Below are 15,516 nucleotides of genomic sequence, written 5' to 3'. Positions count from 1 at the left end.
ATAAAACTCAACATGCTTGTAATACCTTTGATTTCCATACCTCTAAAGAGAACATGATGAAAAATTGATCTGATTTGTTCTCGCTATGCAAAAGGAAATCTACATTTTTCCTTTAAAACACCAACATTTACTGAATGAACTGAACAGTTCTCAAAGATTTAACTTTTGTTTGAGTCATGCTACTAATATCTAGTCTTTAAACCTCTCTTATCAGAACAGACTGTCATCTGTGCTGTGATTCTTGAATACATTTTTTTATTATTTCTTGGTTAAAATTCAGAACCGACATGTTTAATGTCCCCTCATGAGTTTCCTATTGGATTAAAGTCTGGGCTGCTCACTCCATAAAGTTCATCTCGGTGTCATTGATAGAAATACTTTCTCGATGTGCCGACTACACTTAAACCATTTGTTTGGCAGCATTTTGGGTTTCCAGATGTAAGTGCAACAGAGTGACAGATAAGACACAAAAAATGTGAGTCTGCCAGGTTGTTAAGATGCAGGAACTATTGCTAAATGTCTGAAGAGATTAAATTAAATCAGAAAAAGAAAGATCAATTTGTTAAATTTGTAGCAAAATATGTAAAAATGCAGAATAAAGGTCTATTTGAAGCATAATTTGGCCTTTTCAGTTTTCTTGAACGTAATATTAAAGTCTAACGAACTGCAAACTTTTCACAATCTGGTTTTGGGGAGTTTTAATTGCGGTAATTCCAAGCTCTTAAGGAAAGCAGGGGACATTAATTTCAACTGTGCCACATTCAGGGCTCCTATGGGGGAATCCCTTGCGTGCCACCGTGGCGACAGAGGACCGGTTGGTGAACAGCAATGGTGATTGAAGCCATCAAACGTAAAAAGCAGAGAAGCAAAGAAAGATTTATGTGTGACAAAAAAGCAAAACCATAATACATCAGATACAGGAGAGTCAGGGTGGGGTTACTTCGTTTTCTTTTTTTTTTTAAACAGGTATATATGTGCGTATGCATGAATAAAAAAGGCCTTGTTTGTGGAATTGTGTGATTTATGCTGCCAGTCTTATTATGCATTCTTCCATGTGATTTTTGTCTTCTCTGTATGTGTCCAAGCTCAGATGACTGCCCCCGCATGCCTCAGCCCAAGTCAGCTTGCATTAACGCAGCAGCGTCTTGATTATAAACAGCAAGCAGACCAAAGATGGCTTCAGATGGAGCCAAGTGAGCCACACAGACTGGTTGATCCTCTGTGCCAGAATGATGCAGCCGTACCTGCCTGTGGGCCTGAATTTTCATATCCAGGCTCTCAGTGTGGACAACAGCAAGGACATCATTCGCATGTGTCCACTAAATTCAGCTGTGCGTTTTCCTGAAGAGCCGTCACTTACACATCCTCCTGTTGGAAGCAATTACTGAAGAATGCCCTGTCCTTTGAAGACATAAAAGTTGACTGAAGGTTGATGTGCTTTATGATTAGAGAGATGAACTAATTTGTCAGCTGAAGTTCATAAAGCAAGGAATATCGCAAATAAGAATAACCGGGATGGAGTGCAGTTTCACACGACACGCAAAGAACAACCAATATCTGAGTAGAATTTTATATGTATGAAGCATTTTGTTCACTTTTGTGGCTTCAAACTCAATAGTTTGTGCTATTTAGCAAAGGTAAACATGTATTTTTTTGGACAATTGGATTTTACACATGTTCATGTCTAGGGTTTCAGTGTCAAGGTAAGACTTTAGGTGTAAAATATGAATATTTGCTTCTCTCTGATTTAACTTCTTGTTCTAAGAACACAAACCTGAATTGTTTTTTTTTTCCATTACATTGAAACTTTTCCCATCCCCAAATGATATTTCAGTACCAAAGAATAAAATCTGACACCTCAAAATTTCTCACTCAAACACTTTAAAAACTAGTAAAACAATTATCACCCTAGCTTAACTCTTCCAATCAAATATTAAAAATAACAATATGCATAAAATTATAGTGCTCATTATAAATATATTTAAAAAAAAAGAAATACTGTGGAAATAAGATTTTAAATGGTCATCGTTTTGGTAAGCTTTTTTCTTGCACATTTCAACCGCAAGAGCTAAAACCATTTGTGTACGTTTTGTAGACAGAACATCGCCGGCCACTAGGGGGAGCACCCCACAGTTTGGCTTCAACTTCCAAGTTCTTTGGGTTCCAGCATTAACATGCAGACGTCTGTCAAAACACAGGAACAACCAAATGCACCGAGACATTTTTACAGTGGCGTGGTCTGTTATATTTAAGTTACACATATGAGCTTGCAAACATTTTAGTTACAAGTGTGCAAAAAGAAAATAAAATGACAGATTTTTACTTCAACAGAGAACATATGAAGTGTAAGAAAATACAGTGATAAATGTGAAATCTGTTCATTCCTACTGTTCAAAGTGAGGAAAAAAACGGATTGTCAATTACATTCTGTCAAATATACCATCATTATACAATCATGACATGTTCTGTATGCATCACCTTGGAAGTTTCTTTGCTCTTTAATATAATTTCCACTTTAAAAATGTACTTTTGGTGGGGGGCGAGCACCAACATTTAGCTAAAAATATAAAGTGAGTTAGTGCCAAATTAATGACAACTTAAAATCTGAGTTAAAAGGGAGCAGCTACTAAAAGATACTTTTATTTTCAAATGAAAACATCATCTCCTGTCCAATTTGAATAATTAAACATGTTTTAAAAAGTGGGTAAACTTTTTGGTTGTTTTGCATTATTAGCAAAATTATTTTTATGCTAAGCTCAAGAGATTCTACTTCATCAACTTCACTGTTTAGTCTTGCTGAGAAAATCCAGAACAAACTGCATTCTTTACACTAAGCCCTGTTTGTCAGAGTTTTTCTAGGTCTGTTAACTGTCAACATGAAGCTCTGCTGCTGCGCTGTTAGTGGTAGGTGCTGCAAAACTAATTTCACAGAAAACCGCATCAGTACTTTCGACTTGCCTTTCCTCTGCTCTAATCGCAGCTTCACATTTTAGACTTGTTCTTCTCTTCCTCCTCCGTTTCCTGTGTTAGGACAGCAGCAGCTTGGCAGCGTAGAGCAGCATTCCGCTCAGACCGGCGGTGGCAGCGACGGCGATCACCCTCACTAAGAGGAAGTCCATGGAGTCCTCCAGCTTCGTGTGGAGCCGCAGGACCTGCCTGTGGGTGTCCTCTCGGCTGCCTGAGTTTTCGATGACGTGGTTGGCCAAGCCGCGCTTCTCGTTGAGCGGCATCTGCGCTGCCACGCGCTGCTCGGCCTGCTCCTGGGTCAGGTTGTCCCTCTGCATGAGGCGCTGGAGCTGGGTCGCAGGGTCACTGTAGAGGTTTACAGATTTCCTCTTAAAGATCGCTCACATTTCTGCTTTTGCCACAAAACGTTTAAGATCCAAACAGATAACCTAATAATTCAAACCTTAACATATCTGAAGCTTTCAAATACGAAGCCAGTTTAGGATGGATCTTACCAGTAAACTACGACGGTGTGGTTCAAAAATTTGGTGAGGCGTCTGGTTTCAAACAGGAGGGGAACATCCAAGACCACATATCGGTAACCTGGGGAGTCATTATGGATCAGAAATTATTAATATAAGCACATTTCCACTCTAAATACAAACCAGAGCAGAATACAGGAAGATACTAGTAAATCTGGATGATTCAATTGAAAAAAATTAAAAAAATGAAATTCCATCAGTCTGTTCTTCTGAATTTGAACATTTCTTTAGAGTAATAAAATCAATAAACCAATTTTTATTCCAAAAAATATTTTGTCTTGGTCACCACATGCTGCTGATTTGACAGTTTTCCAAAAGACAATCACTGACACAGTAAACAATGAGGGTAAGCCATGACATCAGCTGCTCACAGAGTGCTCTATAGAAGCTTTTTACTGAAAAAGTTAAGTGGAAGAAAAAAGTGGTTGAGAAGAAACAAGCACCACAAATAAAAAGGGCAGTGTGACTTTTTTTTCTCTCTGGTTAAAGTCAATTTTACATTTTATGTGGAAATCAGGGTTCCACATATAGACATTTTAAGGAAATTTACATATGATTTATATAGATGCATCTGTACAGCGATTTATTTATTTTTGTTTGTAAATTCCAAAATGAGACACAAACCACCCTCACCTCTCAGGAAGTAGAATATGATCTCTTTGAGCATGGCTTTGTGAATCTCGGGGTGTGTGATGGAGTTTAGCAGCCTCCTCTTCTCTTCATGGGCAAAGATGATTTGGCCGAGCTTCTGCCGGTCAATCTGCCCGTTCTCCAGCAGAACCTCGTGCCCAAAGTGGTAGACGATCCGGGAGTAAGCAGGAGTGTGTGGCTCCACAACTAATGTAAAGGACGAGGATGAAACTTTTGGTCATGCTGCCACAAGATTAATCACGTAAAACAGCTCAGTTTTTACATACATGCTTAAAATATTAAAGAAATAACCAGACTGGTAAATAAACATGAGTGGTAGCAGAGTAAACACTACAGGGGTGGGATTTTATACAATTTCGCAACAGATTCATCACTTTCTTGTAATTATATAATTTGCATAATCCCTCGTTTTATTTCGTACGCACAGCAACACACTCCTCTCCCACTTCTGTGACCTTTGTAATCTTCTCTACAGAACTAAGACATCATCCCTGGAGTCAGCGGAGACATCCTTCATGATTCATAACGCTCTCTCCAAGCATTTGTCTTAATGAATTCATTTTATTTGAGAGAAAGTTGCCCGAAGAAGACTTCCAGAGGATGACACGATCAGTTGATATTGAGCAAGAAACACTGACTGTACCTTTTCTGGCCACCACATCTGCATCTATAATGGGGCAGCCGAGCTCCCGTAGCATTGAGGAAACCGTGCTTTTCCCCGAGGCGATCCCCCCGGTCAGTCCCACCAGGAACATCCTGAGGGACACACACAGAAAGGTGCATTCATGATTAATTTTCTTTTTGGCAATTTTTAAATTAAACCTCTAAAATTAATTTAAACATAAAAGAGAGCTTAATGGTTAGGTTAATACTTAGATGGATTGCAGATTGCATCCAAATGTTCAGGAATAAAACAGAAAAAAAAAAAAACAGAAACTATACCAGGGTAAAGATGTAGCACATTGCCCTGAACGCAGCCTCTCATTTGTGAAATATGGTGGTGGTAGCATCATGCTGTGGGAATGCATTTATTCATCAGTGATAGTGAAGGAAATGTAAATTTTACCTTCAAAGTCTTTAAATGACCTGAAGAAATTGACATTTTGAAAATCTCGGCCCTCAGAGACATCTTAATTCATGAGAAATTGAGAGGCTGGATGGTAAAATTATTATAAATACCAGATTTTTTTTTTAAATGTAACATGTTAACAGCCATGGTAACATGCATTGTACTGTAAAAACACAGGACTTCAAGTAACTGTGACATTGAAAAAAAGGTGCATGTTTCTTCAAACTAAAGAAAACAGAAAGTACCTTAAATGAATATCAGTACTTCAACATAGTTTTACTCAGAAAAAAGTACAAAAATATTCATCCAAGAAATTATTCAAATTCCAATTTTTACTTTATCAGACAAAAAAAAAAAATCCTCTGCCTGTTTTCAATGTCTATTCAACACGCCCCCTGATGGAAAAGAAGAGAACTACATATTAAATACCATGTCGCTTCTGCATAACTGGCCAACTGGTTTCACTGGTCCAAACAGTTATAAACCAAGTTCATCTCGAGTGAACGTGAAGTTAAAACCGTGAAGAATCTGAACTGCTCAGAGAGAGACTACAATTAACCGCTAACTGCTTACAGAGCCACTGTTAATAAAGCACAACCGTTAAGTCAGTCGACATGTCTCATTCTTTTCCATATTTACCTTTTTCAAAGTTAGAAAATCGTCAAAATCAGTTGAGGTACAGTAGAAATCCGGGGAGGGTCACGGCGCTGCAGCATGAAAAACAGCCAGGAATGCTAACAGGCTAACGCTAGCAACAGTGTTTATCAGATTAAAACGACCACAAACATCCGACCAAACGACACAGTCGTCATTTTTAAAATAATGCGGTCGGAGCTGAAGACGAACAAACAGGTTGGAGGTAGATCTATAGCGCGATACCGCTGGGTTTATATTCTAACTTGTACCCTACTTAGTGCTAGCAATGTAGCCTATTAGTTTCCCCAGGGTAACCTTAATATGACCCCGGGCTTTCTTTCTGTATCAATATTAGTTCCGCCTGCCCTAATATTGAGGCGCTTGTTCTTAAATAAATTAAAAATATTTATACTTGAGCTTTTACGCTAAATTAAACATTTGTAGATTAAACCCAAAACTCTAATAAGATTTACTTAATTATAAGGAATTAAGCACAATTTTAAAAAATAAAAAGGGGAGATTATTATATATTTTATGGCATGATATTTTACGGCATAATTAAATAACTATGTTATCTTCAGCTGTTATAAAATGGCTTTACATACGAAACATGAACTCTGACTTTGCAATTTGACGTATGGAAATTATCCTGTCTCTTTAAGAAGCTCCTATTGCCACGCCTACTTCATCACATTAATGCTGGACTGAGATAAAGTGTGATAAAGTCTGTGGACTGCAGATCCACCAGGTATTTGCTAACTGATGTCACATGAAATAAACTGACTAAATGCATAAATAATTAGATATCTTCCTAGTGTAAAATGCCAAAAAGAAAATTTTTATTAGTTCTGGATTTAGTTCATTAATCAAAATTGTAAAAAGGCTTTTGACAGTATTATAAATGTAGGAACATACTTTGCCGATTTTCTTAAAATGGGGGAAAAAATAGATCGTATTATATATTTTTCTGTCAAATTCTTGTGTTAATACCCTCAAATGCCTCTTTTTGCCTCAAACACATAAAAGTATATTGCCCTGAATGCAATACTTTAATTGCATGTCATTACACACACAATACATAACAGTACTGTGTTATTACACGGTACTTGAAGGAGATTTTGCAGTGCAAGTTGAATTTCTTTGAGGATTACTTTAAATCATTTTTAAATTATCTTCCTCAAAAGAGAAAAACTGAAAACAATAATTCCTTCAATGGTATGTTTAATTTGAAGCCAAGCCTATGCTTGCACAAATAAAAACAACAGTAGGAAAAATTTAACCCATTCCCAAAAAGAAAACAAAATTTCTTAAATTAACTAAATCAAGTCCTGCAAGTCAGTCATTGCCCCGGAAACCAGAAAGTTAATCCTCTTGTTCCTGCTGCACGGTTTGCTTTGGAATCTCAGAGGAACCAGACGGAGAGGATGCATTGTAGGAGTGTTTGGATTTTTTCCCTCTGTGGATTGTTTCATCTCCGTTCTCTCCTTCCTCTCGCTCCAGTCTTCCTCTCTTAACAAAGTGGTTTATTCGGGACTCCAGGCTCTCGCAGCATGGACGCTCCAGCAGCGGGCGGTAATTCTTCTGCCTGCTGCCTTCCACCAGCCAGCAGTGGTTGTTAGAAACGCCACCTGTGGATTGAGAGCAGGAACCCAATTTGCACACGACTCAATATTGTTTCATTGGATTCATTTGGACTTTGTTAAAAAAAAGAAAAAGATATGTTTTTTCTCTTTTCATTGTTAAAGCTGGCTCTGTTGACAACAGTATTTTTGCAGAAGTATTTTTGGCTGTTTAACCTTTTTATATTTTTATCATTTCACAATCAAAAAAACAACAACTTCATAATAAAGTTTTTTGTTGCCAAGTGTCTGCAAATGGTCCACACCAAGAGAATTAAATTCTTGCACTTCCTTCCCCCACAAAAATTTTTTTGCTCTAAATATCTTCCATGCTGAAGAAAAAGCACGAGCCAAAGAGGCAATTAGTTATAATGCATTTGATCTAAGAGCATCAACATAAAGGGAGCTGACAACGAAAGCATGCAAACCTGCAAAACCAGCATGACCCCTCAAAAAACAACATCCCTCTTTCACTTTACAATAACATGCTATTTTGAGTTGGTTCATCACACAAAATCTCAGTAAAACACATTGAGGTTTGTAGTTACAATGTAAAAATGTAGAAAGTTCAAAGGGTGGAAGCACTGTTTTTTTTTTCTTTCAATTTTTAACACAGAACTCCTTACCTCTCTCCTCCAATCCCCGGATCATCCCGAGCAGAACGTGGGCTTTGACGGCGCTCTGCGTCCAGTGTCGCTGTAGTGATGACAGGACGTTGCCAACCTCCTCTTCCTCCTGCTGCCAGGTTAAACCATCGAAGTGGCAGTCGTACAGAACCAGAGGATAGTCTACTGCCATGCTGCAAGCCAGAAGAACAAACCTATGCACATTATCTCCTGTTAAAAGATGCACCAAAACACGTCTGCTGTCTTTATTTGATGCAGAGGAGTGAGTGGCTTCACAGCAAGCTCACTGGATCACAAAGAAGAGGCTCGTGCTTCTACCAAGGTTCGCTTCAAAGGTTCAGCAGGAAGTACAATGATTTCTGTACATTTTTTTAAATCTCTCCAGATAAAAAAACATAATCTTAGATGGGTTTTATTTATGTATTTATGGTTTGTTTTTTACTAGCCTAAGGCTATTTTTTTATTCTAAAACATTGTTAGTTTAAAGAGCTCCTGAACTTTTTCTGATGATAAAAAACTCAAGGTATTTCAATAACCTTAATTCTTCTTTGTACCAGCAAAAAGTAACACAAATGCCAACAGGTTGCTGTTTTGTCACCTATATTGAGGCTTTCTGGGATTTTTTTCAACATCCAGGAGTTGATCGATTATCTCCGGAGCTTCCAGCTGTTGTCCTATCAAAAGAAGCACCGCCATCATGCAACGCACCTGCAGCAGGACGTATGATTAGTTGCAAATTACCTTCTACTTAAAGAGATGCACCGGCTTCTCCTCAGTGTTAAGCTCTTATTACCTGGTGGTAAAGAAAGGCTAATCCTTTGATCTCAAACACAAACAGATCATATTGCTCTGTGCTGGAAACCTGCTGGGGCTGCAAAGGCCTGACCGAGGCCGACAAGATGGTCCTCTCAAACTGCAGGACCCCATTCCCCACGTCCATTTTGCACAGATTGCGAAAGTCATGTGTTCCTTCGTATCTGTTGGTCACCAAAAGATCTTTATATTAGAAAAATTATGGGGCAAAATCAGCATTTATAGTTTCACAATCACCTTTTTGCAGCGTTTGCCATCAGCTCTACATCCAATGACCCTCGGGGGAAGTAGTAGCGGTACGTGCGGGACTGACAGTCGAAGCGCGCACTGAAACCTTGCTCTGCGGCTGCCCAGTCCAAGATCCGAATGTCTTGTGGCAAAACTCTGTTCAGCATCTTCACATATGGCAGCTCAGAGGTGGAAGCTTTTGATTTGATGCCGAGATCGAGATTTTCAGGGAGGGTGACTCCAGGTCCTCCACAAAACTGGGACGAGCGCAGGTCAATGGTTATAACCTGGGATGTGGAGAGATCAATTATCACTTAGTCAAAGCCCATAAAGAAGACATACAGCTGCATTTAAAAAATGATTACCCATTGAAGTTCTCCATATCTTGTTGGTTTACAAACACAAACTTTAAAAGAGACCTATCAGGTAAAATTCACTTTTCACTGCTGATGCTTTACAAAGATGTACGGTTGTATAGTTGCGCTAATGCTTGCAACCGTTTTCAGATGTGAGTGTAAAGGTTTCTAATTGTTACACAATTAGAAAAACCATTTTGTGCTTGTGTGAAGAAACGACGTTTAAAATAAATGAGTCAGCACACCTTTACGGAGGCATCTGGAGGACATTAAACTCACTTGAGAAAAAGCACTGACTCCTTTATCAGTTCGACCACAGCGGTGATAGTTGGAGCTCTGTCTGTCCTGAATCAGCCGCGTCTTCAGCAGGGCTTCAAACAGCCTGGCCTCCACCGTGTTGTCCGTGTTCTCCTGAACAGCGAAGCCCTGGTAGGACCAGCCCAGGTAAGCCAGCTTCAGAGCCACATGGCGCCTGGGGTGTGAGCTGAAGTCAAAGGGACGCTGCTTCTTGCCTGACTCCTTCTTGCTGCTCCTGCTGTTCCCATCAGACATCATGAAGTCTGAGCTTTCTCTGGGGGGAGAACAGGAAGTCATCCCCATGTCTCCTCCAATATTTTCTCTCAGCTGGGACCTGAGTTTGTCCAGTTCATCTTCCAAGAGCTTTATCCTCTGAATTAAATGACCTGACATGCTGGATAGATGGAGACAAAAACTATTAGGCTACCAAATGTTAAACAGATAACATGGAATGTTGAGATTTAGCATGAAGAAAATATAGGAATGACATTTAATGTCATAAACTGAATAAATCGAGTTGGTAGAGAAACCAACTTAAAGGTTCATTCGCAGTTCAGAACTGCTACAAGGGTGCTATCTTAATATAAAAGGTACAGAAACAGGATTTGAAAACACAAACGCTAACTTTTACCTCTATAAATTTAAGAATTTACCTTTATGTTCCCGTTAAATTACCACTTTCAAACAAATCTTTGATTTGCTGTAACGAGCACGCGACTCTCCGAGTTGCTGCTAACATGGAGACGGACAGCTTTAGCAAGCGGACGTTCAGGCCGCAGAGGATTCTGGGAAGTGTATTTCACAACGCAACCACCCGAAAAGGGAGTAAAACAGGGAACTGTTTGATGAAACTGAGGTAGGAGATTAAGGTGAGGGTTTTTTTTAATCTCACCTTAGTTTAGATCAAAAGTTTCATTATTTTAGTGTCCCTAAAACAAACACACATTTGTTACCATAGAAATTTATTCTTTGAAGTTAACCTGCTTTACATTAGACAAACTGTTAACCTAAGTTAAATGTTGTCTTTCAGTGTGTTCTTCTAAATGTACAGTTCAGAAAAGAAATGCATTTTACACATCGTCCATGTTTTTATCAAGAATTGAGTACTTTGTTATGTGTGCATTATTTTTGTGTGATAGCAATATACTTTGTCCCAAATCATAATTTTCATAAAATATACCAGTTTTACAATCTTGGGACATATTTAGATTTGGACTTTGATTGGACCATTGTAGCACATACATATCCTGTGATCTAAGCCATTTCTTCGTAACTCTGGTTTTGTTTGTGGTTTTTGTCCTGCATGAAGGTGAATCTCCACAGTTCACACTACCTTTAAGTCTTGTGTTGCTTTTAACAAGTTTTCTTCCTGTAATGTCCTTTATTTAGCTCTGACCTCTGTGCCCAGCCTCCCCGTTTCTGCTGGTTAGAAGCAAAGCGGTACCCTTCGACCAAGTTTCAAATTGTTGTCTTTTTTTTAAGCGTTGAACTAATTTTCTTCCAACATTGCTCTGCATTTAACTCGGACATCTCCCATCAACTCTGACTTTATTTTGCTAGATAGGCTAATTAATCATATGAATGGATTAATTTAAGGACCCATTAACGTTTAACCTGTACAACCTAATGATTTGAGCTCTGTTCTTAGAAATAACTAACACCTAAACAGTTTGAAATTAATATAGAATATGGATCAGAACATTTCATTTTTTAGTCTTTTTATTGACTGAAGAGGTTTAAGTAACAATTACATGAAACAAAAATATATATTATGATCAAACAAGTTTATTAGTTTGTTTGTAGATGTGTGAAGATGGTTGTGATGATGAATTAGTCGACATTCTCATAATTATTGCGTTTAATGTCCAGGCAGAGGCATAGTCCGACTACCACACCAAACACCTGCAACGGGTAAAAGATGGATTTAGATGCTGGGAATAAGATAATGTGGCATACCTACTCAGTTGCTTTAGCTTTTAAAATAACATATCTGTCTTTGAATTTGCTTTAGTAAGAAAGGAGTCTGATTTTTGCAGAATCCTACCAGGTGAAATTTACATTTGGTACATAAATGCAGTGGCTAAACATGTGCTTCTTTCGTGTATTTTTCCAAGGAAAGTTGTAAAGTCTGTCTTTGATTCACATTCTGGCTTTTAATAAATACATTTTTATATAATTTAAGGCTTCTGACGTCTTAGTAAACTTTACAAGCAGGTTACCTCTGTTATTCCGAGAGCAATGCAAACACCGCCGACCCACACCAGATTCTTCAACAGAAAGAGCTTTATAGCTGAGATGCATCCCTGAGGAAGAAGACAGAGTTTAACTGTTTGTCCTCAGAAATGTGGTTAGACTCTTCAGCTGAAATATCTCAGCAGAGCAGACCTTTTTGTGAGCTTTATCCTTGTCATGTCCGCAGCCTTCTCTCTTCTCCGGGCAGCAGGAATCTGGCACAGCTTCTTGGTTTCCCCAGCCCACACTTCTGGACCAGTCGGTGGAAGTGTCGGCGCCGCAGCAGCTGAACTGCAGCAAAAGTTAAAGTAGAGAAAGGTTAAAAGTTAGAAGTTGCACCCTAAATCCCTAAATTACATTTTGTCCGTTTTGAAAAAGAAAAAACCCCCAGAAAGGAACAGTATGAATAACTTCATTACAATTATGGAGATTTAAAATTACATTTGAACAAAAAATGGATGCACAAGTTTAAATTAATTCTACTCCTTTGCTGTTCTAATCCACCCATATGTCTGATATTTTGTTAAATATCCCTTGTCTACAGTTGAGAGGAAGCAGTTATAGATCCTCAGGAAGGCCAGTTGTGTGCTAAGGGGCCCCTTTAACATTGTGAATGTGGATGGAGACAGAAGGAGTCTTGATAAGATAACGTCACTGTTGGACAATGTCCCCCTCCTCATGCATAAAGCTGTTACTGAACTAAAGAGCACCTTCAGTTGCTGCGCCTCCATTAACCATTGAAATGCGCAAATCTGAATTACAAAAACACAAATTTGGAAAAAAAAAACTCCCAAAAAACAAAATTGTTTTTTTGATTAAAAAAAAGTTTTTGCGCTAGGATGAAGTGGTTTTCCAACCGTACTTTAGTAACTTCATGTGATCAACAGCAAAATTTTACTACTGGTGAAAACAACAAAGAAGGACAACAGGAAGTAGTGGGAGGATGAATCTGCATACTTTTGTTCGTCTTCCTCTTTGCTGCTGGCCCCTCAGTGAAAGACAATAAAGGTCATTTCTATTCCATTTCTCCCAGTGTTGTTGATCACCTTTTCCTGAATCCTGTTGATGGCGTGTCTGTCCTTTGGGCTGTATTCGTAGACCGCGGCACGAGCTCGGGTGTTGATCCCGCTGTTCATCTGCAGAAGGGCAGTCTGCAGAAAAAATCTGAGATCAACATCAGCCCATGATGGCACAAGCACTTAGTTTTATTTAAGGTACTAGCATGTTTTTTGTATATGATATTAAAGATATCTTCAAATCCATTCTTCAGTTTTTTTTAGTTTGATGTAGAAATAATGTAATTGATTAAAGTGCCTCACCCTGCTGCGAAATATATAAAAAGCAGCTCCTGTAAATATCTCCAAAAGGACGATGATTATCAGGATGCAGATGAACTAATCCACCAAGAAACAGAGAATAATTAAACTTTATCTTTAGATGAACTTGAGTCACATTTAACAAAGAGAGTTTCAAAACTATTTTGGAATATTTGGTACATACACAAGACACCATGGAAGAATTATTCAGGAATGCCCCACAGTGTCCCAAAAGGGACACAAGGATGATGGTGGCGCCCACTGCAATGAGGACGATGGCAATTTTGGAAAAGCTGCTCCCTGCAAAAGTGCCGATCTGCGAGTAGGTCGAGTACTGGAGCGCTCCGATCGTGATGAGGGCGACCCCAGATGCCTGAAGGACAAAACGAAACACCTCACAATACTCCTGTTGCAATATAAAGCTGAGCTAATACTCATGACCTAGTAGTCAATTTCTTAATCTATCAAATTTCAATCCGAAAAATTAATTATTTTACCCTTTTATTGAATAATCTATGAAAAAAACTGAAGAATCTGCATATTTTTCTAAGATGTATATTATAGATTTAGAATCAATAATAATCTCAGGGCTATTGGAAGAGAAAAGTAAGAAATAAAATGTATTGTTATTCTCACTAAGAACTACTTTATAGATAAATTAAGCAAAAATAAAAGCAAAAATGTTTTTTGTCCTTCTGAGGGGAGGAGACGTCATGGCTGCCTGAATAGCCAATCAGAAGTTATGTTAGGCAGCCAATAAAAACATTATTATTTTATTTATTAAAAAATATGTTTTAGACTAACATTTCCTAGAGCTCCAAGAATGAAAATAAATCTTAAGTGTAGCCAAAATAACACTTTGAGGGTTTTTGTCACATTATATAGCCATTCCTTATCCCAAAATATAAGGTAGTTTGTGTTAAAACTATGACAAATCCAAAGTTTTCTCAATTTATGAAGCAGATTATTTAAATTAGACCTGTTTCCATGTATTGTGGTGTTCATAGAAAGACATGGAAGAAGTCTCCCAGAGTCAAACAGATCAAGTGAAAAAGAGCTCAGAAAAATAGGCAATTTATCTGTTAAACTGTACAAAGTTACACTGACATCAAAAAGGGTCACAAGCTCACACTCTGTCTTCAAGTTATTCATTTGGGACTTTTTAATTAGGCTTGGTTTGTCCTATCAGTTTAACTGTCTATGAAGAGAACAAGTAACTCTGCTAAATAATTTCAGAATTTTGTCCCCCAGATGTTGTTCATTTATAGAAAACCACGACATCCTGGAATAATAATTTTATTTTTTTTATGAGAAATGACAAAAGAGCTCTTCTTTTCAACTTAATCCTAGCGTTTTCATCTGGTTTAAGAACTTCCTCAGACAAGTCGATTTCTTCCAGTGCTGTATTTACTAGACATGTGGTGCATTCTCATCATTTTTCCTGTTGAATATGACATGCTCACTTGAAAATGCAGGCTTTTGTTTCTCCCTGCTAACTCGTATCTTTTTTATGATTACTTTGTATATTAATAAATTTGACCAGTGCATCTCCTAGCGCTATTCTCAAAAAGGAAAACTGTTGGCAGTACTCACCAAGAAGATGCCGTTGAAGAAAATGAACCAACATTTGATGCTGCAGAAAGAACACATAGTGAAACAATTAGCTCTATGTTGCCTTGAACTGAAATAACAAAAGCTTTAGTCGCTTCCTGGTCGACAGCAGCTCTCAGTCTCTCTGAACTGATCTGTGTGTCTATCATTCAGCTGTAAGAAAATGAGAAGTGGCTTGATTACGTTTAAACAGACGTATCTGATCAAAAGGCAGGACACCTTTTAAAAGATTTGCATTGTAGCATCATGCAAGAAGTTGCTCATTTGAAATTTTGCTGGTTGTCTTTGTCTGGTGAACCATTCAGGAGAAAAAAATTGTGCACAACTAAGAGCAGTATTACTTTGACTTATTTTTGTTAGGCAGAAGTAAAAAGTAGTTGCTCAACTTAGCGCAGTAGTAATTTATGTATGGAGTGACATTATCAGGCAGAAATATAAAATTACCTAAACTGTTGCCATCTAACATACAGGTACCTTCAGTTACTAAAAAAGCCTTAACATAAACAGCTTGTTAAGGGTTCTTTGGGACTTTTCTTTATGATCTTGCCTACTTTGCATGGTGACAAGAAAAAGT

The 15,516-nt window shown here is 38.1% G+C and overlaps 3 protein-coding genes across 4 annotated transcripts; all 3 read right to left on the bottom strand.

The window, feature by feature from the left end:
- Nucleotides 1-899: 899 nt before the first annotated feature.
- dcakd (dephospho-CoA kinase domain containing) lies at nt 900-6,149 on the bottom strand. The gene is made up of 5 exons (XM_055042418.1): nt 5,848-6,149; nt 4,783-4,895; nt 4,122-4,325; nt 3,462-3,549; nt 900-3,312 (listed from the first exon to the last, which is right to left on the bottom strand). The coding sequence occupies exons 2-5, from the start codon at nt 4,892-4,894 to the stop codon at nt 3,027-3,029; spliced, it is 690 nt and encodes a 229-aa protein (XP_054898393.1). The 5' UTR covers nt 4,895; nt 5,848-6,149; the 3' UTR covers nt 900-3,026.
- An 899-nt stretch (nt 6,150-7,048) lies between these two features.
- Nucleotides 7,049-10,547, bottom strand: pus3 (pseudouridylate synthase 3). 2 transcript variants are annotated; one of them, XM_055042941.1, is made up of 7 exons: nt 10,437-10,547; nt 9,766-10,177; nt 9,140-9,417; nt 8,883-9,066; nt 8,688-8,797; nt 8,090-8,262; nt 7,049-7,472 (listed from the first exon to the last, which is right to left on the bottom strand). In XM_055042941.1, the coding sequence occupies exons 2-7, from the start codon at nt 10,174-10,176 to the stop codon at nt 7,207-7,209; spliced, it is 1,422 nt and encodes a 473-aa protein (XP_054898916.1). In that variant the 5' UTR covers nt 10,177; nt 10,437-10,547; the 3' UTR covers nt 7,049-7,206. The 2 variants fall into 2 exon arrangements, with proteins under 2 accessions (XP_054898916.1, XP_054898917.1); XM_055042942.1 differs by having other exon boundaries at nt 9,766-10,057; nt 10,437-10,526.
- Nucleotides 10,548-11,581: 1,034 nt separating this feature from the next.
- Nucleotides 11,582-15,025, bottom strand: LOC129368239 (CD63 antigen-like). Its single transcript, XM_055043142.1, has 7 exons — nt 14,925-15,025; nt 13,516-13,704; nt 13,335-13,409; nt 13,062-13,166; nt 12,169-12,306; nt 12,003-12,086; nt 11,582-11,685 (listed from the first exon to the last, which is right to left on the bottom strand). The coding sequence occupies exons 1-7, from the start codon at nt 14,979-14,981 to the stop codon at nt 11,614-11,616; spliced, it is 720 nt and encodes a 239-aa protein (XP_054899117.1). The 5' UTR covers nt 14,982-15,025; the 3' UTR covers nt 11,582-11,613.
- Nucleotides 15,026-15,516: the final 491 nt, after the last annotated feature.

The sequence above is a fragment of the Poeciliopsis prolifica genome, unplaced genomic scaffold, assembly GCF_027474105.1.
Source record: "Poeciliopsis prolifica strain line A6 unplaced genomic scaffold, Auburn_PproV2 SCAFFOLD018, whole genome shotgun sequence".
In the NCBI taxonomy this organism is placed as follows: Eukaryota; Metazoa; Chordata; class Actinopteri; order Cyprinodontiformes; family Poeciliidae; genus Poeciliopsis; species Poeciliopsis prolifica.
This window is presented reverse-complemented; position numbering and strand designations above follow the sequence as displayed.

Excerpts from the sequence above, each read along its gene's own strand:
- LOC129368239 (XM_055043142.1), bottom strand. The coding sequence starts at position 14,981 with ATGTGTTCTTTCTGCAGCATCAAATGTTGGTTCATTTTCTTCAACGGC. Across the intron at positions 13,167-13,334 it reads TTTATATATTTCGCAGCAGG|ACTGCCCTTCTGCAGATGAA; the intron begins GTGAGGCACTTT and ends TTTTTTCTGCAG. Across the intron at positions 11,686-12,002 it reads TTGCTCTCGGAATAACAGAG|GTGTTTGGTGTGGTAGTCGG; the intron begins GTAACCTGCTTG and ends TACCCGTTGCAG.
- dcakd (XM_055042418.1), bottom strand. The coding sequence starts at position 4,894 with ATGTTCCTGGTGGGACTGACCGGGGGGATCGCCTCGGGGAAAAGCACG. Across the intron at positions 4,326-4,782 it reads AGATGTGGTGGCCAGAAAAG|TTGTGGAGCCACACACTCCT; the intron begins GTACAGTCAGTG and ends CCTTTACATTAG. Across the intron at positions 3,550-4,121 it reads CATATTCTACTTCCTGAGAG|GTTACCGATATGTGGTCTTG; the intron begins GTGAGGGTGGTT and ends ATGACTCCCCAG.
- pus3 (XM_055042941.1), bottom strand. The coding sequence starts at position 10,176 with ATGTCAGGTCATTTAATTCAGAGGATAAAGCTCTTGGAAGATGAACTG. Across the intron at positions 9,418-9,765 it reads GAGTCAGTGCTTTTTCTCAA|GTTATAACCATTGACCTGCG; the intron begins GTGAGTTTAATG and ends TCCACATCCCAG. Across the intron at positions 8,798-8,882 it reads TAGCCTTTCTTTACCACCAG|GTGCGTTGCATGATGGCGGT; the intron begins GTAATAAGAGCT and ends GTCCTGCTGCAG.